We start from the raw sequence: 11,423 nt of genomic DNA on the forward strand, positions 1-11,423 counted from the left end.
TTTTATATAATAAATATTTTTAATAATAATGAGTCAGTCAATAATTGATATTAAAATTTAAAATATTTACCTATCATGTTCTAATACTAATAACAAGGCAAATAAGCATTATTATAGCAACTACTATATAACACAATATTAAATAATACATATTAGGTGAAAAAAGTTGATATATACTTAGTACTTATTTTATATCTCTAACTTATATCAAATATTTTAATGTACTGCAGGTCACCGTAGATGAGTTCTGACGAATTTTAATCTTAGAGGATACATCATCATGTTATTTGTTTTCTCTCTGACCTATGCACAATATATATACAATTTATGTTTCGTAGACCCAACTCTTAATTGTTACTTTTAATTTTTAGAATGAATTCCCCTAGATAATCAAACTTTAAATTAAGAACATTATCTGTATCACTACGTTGGCTATTTTATAATCAATTAAATTAATTTGTGAGTAAGTTATGTGTATAAACTATTGCAGTTTAAAAATATTTACGTATAAATTGTATAAAAATTAAAATATCATAAAACACCAATATACACTGTTAATCTGTAACGATCTGGTAACGTTTTGAGCTTAGAGTTTAACAATCGGTAAATTCACTCAAATGTTAAAAGTAACAACATAGGGTAGGTCCTGCTAAAAATATATTTAATATGTTGCGCGTTCATCTAAGAGAAAACAATTAGTGCACTGATATCATCTTAAGTTTATGAACCAAATTAAACAAAATAATGATATTGTATTTATTAAAATATCAGTTTTTAAAAATTATACTACTTGTCACCTTCTTCTTTTTCGTTGCAATCGGCTATCTGCTAACGAATACTGGCCATGTTTAAGTACTTATATGGTTATAATGGATTTAGATTCAATACACGCCGTAACGTACTGGCCACTTATGTGCATTATTACCTATTATATAAAACTATACATCTCTTACCACTTTAATTTAGTGACAATCTGGTTTATTTTAAAAATACCTGTGCATGGTCACAGCACTCTTTAATTCGTCAGAACTCACTGTAACCATTATGTATGTATTTATATAATATAACATTCATATGATGAGAACTACATAATAGGTATGTTAAAAAAATGACGTGTAAAAAAATGCCCATCATATAACGAATATAAAAAACACGAGCTTCTTAAATTTACAAGTAAACAAATATCTCAGAGGTAAACGTACCTATATTTTAACGAAAATGTATAATTATAATAACATAATAAGTAATAACTATACAATTCGACAAAAATCATGGAAATTTGATAAATGAAATATACCTAGATCTACCAGCTAAACAGTAATAATGATGATTGTTTTAACGCACGGCACAGCAATATTATATAGGTACATGTATAATAATTAATAGGTATTATTAGTAGTTTTTAAGAGAACACGGGCATTTGTTATCTATCCGTCTTACAAACGTACAACATGGCAAATTTTATGTTCACAATAATAACTTTAATTCTGTAATTATTAAAATTAGATTGAATTTACCTCTTATAAAATTTAAAGGCAAGATATTATCTAGGGCATCTTGGAGGATTGTATTGATATGCCTTAAAAATTCTTGCCTTTAAATTTTATAAGAGGTAAATGCAATCTAATTTTGAAAATTACAAATTTAAACGTATTATTGTGAGCATGAAATTTGCCATATATGTTGTACGTTTGTAAGACGGAGAAAACAATAAATGCCCGTGTTCTCTTAACAACTTTTTGACACTTTATTTTTACAAAAATAAACACGTTTTCTACCTCGGGAACTTCATAGAACAACGATTTGTCACTAACATTCAGGAATACTATTGTATTATTATTACAATACATAGTTCTGAAATAACCATTTTTTTTTTTGCAAGGATTGTTCAATTAATACACCTAATTTTATTTTAGGGTGCCATTAATTAATGAATTTCATATTATGAATAATATACTATAACTATGCTTGCTTATACTTTATGATACAATGTGTTAATTTATCTCCTCGCTGAGGAGATAAGAATTAATTTACCATTTTCTAATTGTGGCTGACAGTTAGACAACTGCTGATATGCCAGTTTCATCCGCTCGAGATTGATTTTAGAAGCATTGACATGATTGACGATTGGTAATGGATAATCAATGCCAATTATACAATTGGCAGTAAACTGAATGGACTCAGGCGCTAACCACGGCTCATGAATATATTGACTAGGCATATTATTCAACACTGGAATGTATCTCCTATAAACAAAAATTATATAAAATTACATGATGCTCGTATGTTTAAAATATTAAGGGACAATATGCCATGTTTCCACTACTCGTGACATTTGTGTTAGTCGTCAATGATGATTAATGTGAGTGTGATGTGTGCGAACATCGGACTATCTACGCATTGAGAATGCGCATTTCTTGGACCACCGACCAAAAATTATAAGCATGACTTTTGCTCAAAACATGCTTTACAGGAATAACTATTACACATCGTAGAATGGTCTAATTTGATAAGTGTTTTCGATAATCTTTTACGTTAGAAAGAAGATAATTTTCCACAGAGCACATTGTGCTTCGATATTTAATTTCGTTGCTTAAGACAAAAATAATAATAATAATGAAAGCTTGTGCATATTGGTTATTTTCAATACTATATTATTTGGTTTAGAAATAGAATTTCGAAAGTCCAAGTCCAATACACCTTATAAGAAGTGTTTCTCTTTCCAAAAAAAAAATTACCGAAATCGGTAGGCATGATAGTTTCTACTATAAGTCATGTTTTTGAACAACAAAACAGTGCAGTCTTCTATATTTTCGGAAAATATATAGTAATTCTACTAATAATTATTGTTATTTTTTTGGACGTAGGTAAAAAAAAGTTGTAGATTGTAGATGTATTTATTTACCTTACATAATCACCGTTCGGATCTACTTTTCGACCGAACCTAACAGGGCAATAGCAGTGAATGAACTCTTGGTAAAACGACGAACACGAATACCACATCCAATATCCAGCATTTACTGACCAATCGGCGTCCAACAATAGTTCATCGAATACCTAAAGATTTTCAGTCTTTTTCGTATTATTCATTACGTAAACAAAACGTGATAAAACTAGAATGATATTGAAGTTCATATAATACTGTGCAATTTATTAAATGAACCCTCGTATACCTTCATTCCTTCTTCCCAAGATAGCCACAGGTCACCCCGGGTGAGAAAGCACGCGACTGCGTGCCTCGCTATGCAGTGGATCCAGCCTTCTTGCCTCAACTGTATCATGATCGCATCAATCCATGGATAACCGGTTTGTCCCTGAAATCAATTCAACTACCGCATTATATCGCACTTCGATTATCACGAACCACATGCTCGCTTCTTTATAATATATAAAAATAGGTATGTGTGAATTTTATTTACGTTCGCCCACTTGGACAGAGCTTGGGGATTCTTGTCCCAAGGTATTTGCACGCAAATCGGATTTCCGACCATTCGATCAAAGTTCGGATTGTTAGTGGACGCACAGTAGAAGAAATCTCGCCACAACAGTTGTCCGTGCAATGAAAGCGGTGGTTGGGATTTTCGTATCTACTTGACATCATATAGGTTATACAGACAAGGTACTAAATATTATGACAGTGAAATTTAGGGGTGGTTACAAATTGAGACAATTGTAAACGATATTTATATACCTATAGAACATGGCCAAATATCATCTTAATAATTAATACCTATAGTCAATAACATGAAGAAGTATAAACGTGTACCCACTGCTATAGGTAACTTCTGTATGATACTATAAATTATAATATACTACAGTATTTAATTGTTTCTAATTTTTTGGTATTTTTAAAAGTTTAATTTATATTTCATAATTAATATTTACAATTGCCTCACTTTAGTTGGTATTAACTATTTACTTCAAACTATTTGCAATAAAATATTATTTACATTTAAATAATGAGGAAAACTAAATAAAATTATATTATATTATATAATATTATATATATATATATATATATATACCTTCTTATAAAGTTCGTTTAGCTCTGAAAAAAACAATCTAGTGGATAAGCATCCAAATTTCAAATACGGCGCGAGACCAGTGGGACTAGCTACTAAGGATTGTGGTGTCATTTTTGGCTTTCCATAAGATGCGATGAATGCTTTTCGCTCCAAATGACATTGCAACCTTATCAAAGCTTCCGTTTCGCCCCCAACCCATATGTGTCGTGCTGAGTTGTTTATCTCCTTAAATCCTGTAAATATATTTTATAATATAAATACAAACATTAAAAACGTGTACATAAAATTTAACTATTTTCGCGTAGATATTTAGGAACATTGATAATTTGGACTAATTTATTGTTAAATTAATATCCGATAAATAATTAAATAATTATAAAATATATTGGCATATTGTTGTTCTCAAATTATTGTATAATATTATTACGGTTTGAAAACTCTAATATATTCATTGTTAAAATACTACATATTGTAGTAGTATAGCACCTTATATATACTATATACTAAAATTCTATAAATAGGTATTAAAAAAAATCATACTCTTTACTCTTCACACATAGTTAAATCAAAAAATAAAATCGAATATGAATACTACGAACAGAGTATTTACTATCTAAGCGTAAAATTATAATTAATGAAAGTTAGTGATAAATTGTGTGATTAAAATAACCAAATAAACAAATTTTCTGCAGTTTCTATTTAACACTCTGTATCCATTTACAGAAGTTAACTTCATATTTAATCATACTTTATTATGTACAATGTGTTGATGTACTTATCTACAATAAAATTAATTCAAAACACTTATAACTTATAAGTTGTAAGTAACATGTTCTCTATTTACCGAGTTCTTCAAGTGTAGGGACACCAAATATTTCATCGTGGTCATATTTAATTGGTGTAAAAGCATTACCAAGAAATTCTTTGTCTATGCTAGGTACAGCTCTTTCTGGTGGATCAATACACTCTAATAATTTTTGAAATAAGTGATATGTCAATGGAGCTTTCCCGCCATTCACATTTATTATTCTGGAACAAAACAAAAAACAATAGTTTGAAGTTAAAAAATTTTCGGCCATCTATCTGTAATTAATTTCAAATTTCATAACCTTTTATACTTTAATTTTAATTTGAATTAATTTAACAAAAGTTCCTCACAGTAAATGAGTTACTTTCTACATTTTTTTTAAAATACCTATATAACATTGATTATAAAATAAAATTTCTTCATATTAATAGGTACATAATATAATCGTTTATACCCAAATGTAAATTTTATTGATATTTAAATTTTAAATGCTAATCTACAATTTTCACTATAATAATTAAATTATTTTAAAGAGTTCTATATTTACTTATCTAATTGGTACAAGGTGTGTGAACAACGAGTTATGACAGAAATTCCCATTTCACTACACATGACTTTTATATTTTGATCTCTCACTCGACCAAACGGTTCAGGATCTTCTTCAAACGTGAAGTTTGTTGTACCCCATTGCTAAAAATAAAACCACTACATAAATTGTCGTATTATATACTCAATGTACCTATATTTAGTTTTTACGTCAATAAGGCAATACATTTTTGCGCAATTGAGTATCTACGTATGCCTAAAATACCATGATCATATACGAGTATAATTTAACATTCTTATCTACACATTAAGAATTGTTTATTATTAAATTACATAACGCAATATAAAAGACGAGGTTTAAGTTAATTTAAAATCTGAAATTTATTTGATTAATACTTACTCTAAACAGTTTAGGTAATGCCTCGGCTGGTTGTCCCTTGATTACAAAAAGTCTAGAATTTAGTTTTTTGAGGCTGTTATCTAAATCTGACAAACATTGCAATAGGAATCTGAAACACAATTTTTTTTTTAATTTTTATGTTTGATTATGATAATCGTAATGTTATAATATACTAATATGTGTTGTTAACCTCCATTTATTGATGCCCACATTTGACACACCGGCGAACCACGGATCGAGTATGAAAATGCATCGGAATGTGCTGGCATTAATCAGTCCCTCTCGTAAACTAGGGTTGTCGTGTATTCTCAACCCTTTACGAAACCAGTGAACAGTGTGTTTATGTTGCACATTAAATTCCATTGTTGATAAGACGAACTATGATGAAAGTCGTGTTGATCGTTAGACTTGTATAAAAATAACTTTCTATAGTAAATTTAAATGATATTGTCGATACAAATTTATTTAACATTTTCAACATAATACATAATATAATTGAGTGAAAACCCAAGGAGGAAAGTTGTAGAGATTTATTGTTGTTTTCATTTTTGAGAACCCATTAATCATGAGTTTTCTGAAATTAATATTGAAAGTGTAAGCACTAATTTTACTTATACAATTCCTACATCTTACACGCCGGAAAAGAAATAATAGGTATTGTAAATAATTATTAATTATATTTTATTTCCATAAATTTTATAATTTAACGTACTTAATTTAACTCCATATTTTATGTAATATTATAAGCCAAAAATACTATAATACATTAATTCATTTTCTTACATTTTAATATAATATTTCAAATCGAACAGTTTATAACAAACTTACTTATCCGCCTGATCCGACACTGCATGATTTTTTTCCCCTGGGGCGTGTAAGTTTACACCGAACGAACTCGATCCGAGACTTTATCGCCTAGATTGATACCGCAGCAGTTCTGATAGCGCAAACGATCGTTTATTCACCACTACAATATATTTGAAAATAATAATGTGCAACAAATATAGGCAGACACTCGATAGAACGTCCAGGAAAACGTAACTTCGTACGCATATGCAGTTTAATATTAATAATAATAAACAAAAATCATCGCAACAAACACGAACGATTTGCATGAATAAGAGGATTAATGTATTAATATTATTATTTAAAGTATAATTTATGATCACCACCACATCCGATGGCGACGACCAATGAGCAGCGCGTGCGGCAACCGACTGATTGTACCGTAGATCATATATCTAGTAATAATATACGCGTATTCTATGCCTGCAGGGTACATAATATTATTATATGGTTATTGTCACGCGTTCAATATGTATAATATTTCATTTATTTGGATTCGAGTAAGTCACGTTGCATAGTGGCGTGTATCGGCCGGTCACGTTGCCGGCGGCGTGGTTCGCCTGTGTCAATAACAATAATAATAATAATAATATTTTACTATACCCACATAGATTTACTATCTAGACATCACGCGCATTCGTGGCGCATCCCATCGTACTGCAGTAGCGTGGCAGCAAACTGAAATATTATATCAGGAAATTACTTTTTTTAATGGCCTACAATATCACCCCTTGACTCTTACGTAGTACCCAGTGTATTTTCTGATATTACTACCAATGGGCCATGTTAATAAAGCATTAGTTTCAGTATAGCTAGTAATTAAAAAGGTAAAATTAAGAAATATGCTTCTATAACTTCAAATCACTAAATATGCACAAATTTGTACTATAAACTTTTAATATTTTTGTCATGGTGTTCGTTCTGAAACTAGCTTCAAGCATATTTAGCAATATACTCTACAGAAAACATGCAAATGCAACAAATTTAGAGCCCTTAATGACTATTAAATTAAATAATGAATACAACAACATTTTAATATTTAGATACTTATTAATTATTATTTTATCTTTTGCCTCGTATTATGTGACATTGTGTCGTGAATCTAAGTGAAATTGGTTCTGCGATTACGTTACACTTATAAAATTATGAAAACAAAATCAAATAATTTTATTAGGGCCAGTTGTACCGTCTACGGTTAAACTTCGATTACGCTTAATCAGCTGATAACAGATATTTAACCGTGCAAATTCGGCCGATTAAACTCCGGTTAACTTTAATCAGAGACAGTACAACTGGCCCTTAGTTTATTACGTACCATCATTGATCGTCATCGACGATAATCCATTTCCAAAGTAAATACTAAATAGTATTGATTTATTTTTCTTATTAAAAATTATGAAAATAAAATAAGTTTCAATAGTCAATAGCTATAATATATTAAAAATAACCATTACTTTGTTTGAAATATAATAAAACAAAATCAAAATATACCATTAAAAAGTAGACATCTTTAGGAAATCAAGAGGGACGCGGTTTTAGCATTATTTGCTGGATTAAATAGAGGATAACGCTGAAAACTATGAAAAAATGAAAGTGAACTAATTCCCTTACAATTCGAGCACTTCCTCTATTTAATAATGATATCTATATAGGAACATATAATAATTACAATTATACATGATCAACGACATTGGTCCAGCAAAGACTTAATTTTTTTTAGACGATACTCTCCATACCACAAATATGTTTAATTAGCATGTGAATCTGAAAAACTAATTTTTATTTATGTAGCATTTTTTAGTTTTGTTCATTTTTAAGTAAATTTTTTGACATGTCATTTAGGTAATTTTTCCACATTTTTAGTCATTTTTTACTGATTCCATACTAGTTCACTTCTTATTGTTTCTGTTGGCCGCTATGCCAAATTGCCAACAATTTAAAATTTGGAAATTACCACAGACCAAGATAGAATGAACTGGAAATGACCCCGTATGTTTTGTATACGGGAGAAATTGAGAAATAGAAAGATAATTTTTTCTAAATATAAATATTTACTTTTTACTTACAGATAATCGTCGTTCATTTACTTTTGATTACATCAAATATGCTCTAATACTGTACAATGGAACAATTTTGAGTAATTTGTAAGCTTTGATAAATTTATAGTAAAATATAAAAAAAAAATTATTTTTACTAATTTAAAACAAATATTTGTACATTTTTTAGGCTAATTTTAAAGAATTTTTTGTTTTATGTCATATTTGCATTTTTTAGGTCATTTTTTAATGTTTTTAAGATCATCAACTTCCGAGTCCTATTGATAAATAATAAATAATTAAAATTGGAATTTTCTCATATAGGTGCTAGGCATGAGATTAATAATATTAATTAGTCTATAATAATAAAAGTCAAAATTTAAAAAAGCCTAAAAAGTAATCAAATAACTGGATTTTTCTTATTGTGCTTACTTCCTCCCTAAAAATTGAATTTATGTAATTTTATAAGATCAAAAAATGTATACGGTGGTTACATAAGAGTATAAATGTATAAGTCTCACACAATCATACTATATAAAATAAATCGGACGACAGAAAAACCAATAATTATATAATATGAATAAATAGAATGTTATGAAAAACAAATAATAAAGGTTCATGCAGAACAATCTTACAAGTTATGAAATATAATTAAGACTTATCTCATTATCGTCTTTGCTATCGTCAACTGTATACTTTAGTTTCTCAAAAGCAAAACGTAATATTTAAAATTAAATATTTGTTTTTTTCTTAACCAATTAATATAATACCCTCTATTATTTGATCGATGTCTTATTGGTTATAGTATTGCCATGTTGGGTAGTAACATAACGTATATATTACTTGTAAAATTGTAATTAATTAAATTTAAAAAAAGTTATTCTATATTATAGGTAACAGTATAATAACTATACCTATAGGCTATAATACAGTTATATAAGTTTATTATTTTGTTGCTGTACTACCTATTATATTAACATAAAAATATCTCATTTACGAGTGTTACAAATTTCAATTTGAAGTTTTGAATTAATGTATTGTATAATGTTATTTTATCAGCATTACATGAATTGGAAAATTATCAATACTGAACTCAACATCTTTAATCAAGAGTTAATTTAAAAAAAAATTGGAAGTGCAATTTTGATCACGATCACTTTTCGATTAAAAGGGTTTTTTTTTAGTAATGTAAGAGGATTTAGCACCGCGGAAAAAGATTAAAAATAATAAGTGACGTACATTTTAATATTTTATTGCATATTTAAAACATTTTAATTTTTTAATTTTTTATATACCTACATTTAATAAAATAATTAAAAATTAGTAACGCATTACTTTTAATTTATAAAGTTACATTAATATTGTAATAAAAAGGTTAATCTTACTTTTTATACTAGGTGTAATGTAAAATAATATTATAATAGTCGTTAATTAAATTTAAACTATCTAATATGTATGTGTATTATCGGTATAGAAGTATATCTACAAATATATAATTAACAACTTAAATTGTTGATAAAAAGACACTAATCTTTCTATGGGTGCAAAACCGTATTAACGAATTATAAATTAAATGATATATATTTTAACTATACTACTTAATTTATGTATTCTATATTTATATATTATGAACTAAAATGAGAAGGGGTACACGGGCGCCTGCAGTCAAATGTATTTTAAGAATGAAAAAAAATTTAAGTTTAACAATTTTGTGCACAAAAATCAAAAAGTATTGAATTATGAAAAAAAAATTAGAAGGGGTACACGGGCGCCCGCATACAAATGTATTTTAAGAAGTAAATAAAAAAATTGAAAAAATTATAATATAAGACTACACAATACAGACAACAAAATTGTTAAGCTTTAGCAATCATCTTTGGTCCCGGGTAGAAAGGGCTTAAGTCAATTAGAATCAACTTTTTGAGACAGCAGTATCAATGTTTGAAAATGCCTACGTGTTAGTTCATTATGTCCTTACATACAGGCATTTAGTCCTAAAGCTATTTGTGAGTATGCTACATATGTGGCAGCTTTTGTCATCAACCAGGCCCGTAGCCACGGTGGGAAAGGGCGTTGCCACCTTAAAAATATTAGACAGACATTGTTTTATATATAACGCCCCCCCCCCCCCTAAAGCTTTCTTTGCCCCATCAGAAAATTTAGTCTGGCTACGGCCTGCATCAACCCTTCCACCTCCACCTCCTTTCAATTATATAAATTAATAACATATAATTAGTTATTATTTTATTAAGTTGATTTTAAATTATAATAACTTTAACAATGCAATTACCTAATATTATTATAAAGTATATTTATTTATCTAATACATAATATAATAATACTTCTGTCAGCTAGTTTAAAACAATTTTTGTGAAGTGGGTATACGCATGTTTTTCAGCGCATACTTCCGGTCTCAAGTTTTTTTCTTTAGTATGCTCTCTTTTAAAAATTTGAAAATGCGCCGCATACTCACACATACCCTCCACTACATCCCTGCTTACATATTTAAGGTATTTTTATATTGTATATATTGCATTCCGAATACACGTAACCATTAAAATTCTTGATACTATGAATATTTACCGAGATAACTGCAGTTATAAACTATATTATATTATATTAACTACGTAGTTATGCCCTTTTGATTTCACTAGTTTTGACTTAAGCCTTTTTTTCCACGACTTATGCCCTTTTTATTTCAATTATTTTGACTTATGTCTTTTTGTCCATGACTTTTAAAATAAAATAAATTACCAGATAAA

At 28.5% G+C, this 11,423-nt stretch overlaps 1 protein-coding gene across 1 annotated transcript; it reads right to left on the reverse strand.

Annotated features, from left to right (window-relative positions):
• Window positions 1–38: 38 nt before the first annotated feature.
• On the reverse strand, window positions 39–6,982 carry LOC107168559 (cryptochrome-1-like). Its single transcript, XM_015518018.2, has 10 exons — window positions 6,608–6,982; window positions 5,970–6,205; window positions 5,780–5,888; window positions 5,381–5,523; window positions 4,870–5,054; window positions 4,026–4,258; window positions 3,420–3,587; window positions 3,174–3,314; window positions 2,906–3,057; window positions 39–2,246 (listed from the first exon to the last, which is right to left on the reverse strand). Exons 2-10 carry the CDS (start codon window positions 6,140–6,142, stop codon window positions 2,000–2,002), a joined length of 1,551 nt encoding a protein of 516 aa, XP_015373504.1. The 5' UTR covers window positions 6,143–6,205; window positions 6,608–6,982; the 3' UTR covers window positions 39–1,999.
• Window positions 6,983–11,423: the final 4,441 nt, after the last annotated feature.

Source organism: Diuraphis noxia, unplaced genomic scaffold (genome assembly GCF_037042655.1).
Source record: "Diuraphis noxia isolate RWA-SAM2 unplaced genomic scaffold, SU_Dnox_SAM2 contig0002, whole genome shotgun sequence".
NCBI classification, from domain to species: domain Eukaryota; kingdom Metazoa; phylum Arthropoda; class Insecta; order Hemiptera; family Aphididae; genus Diuraphis; species Diuraphis noxia.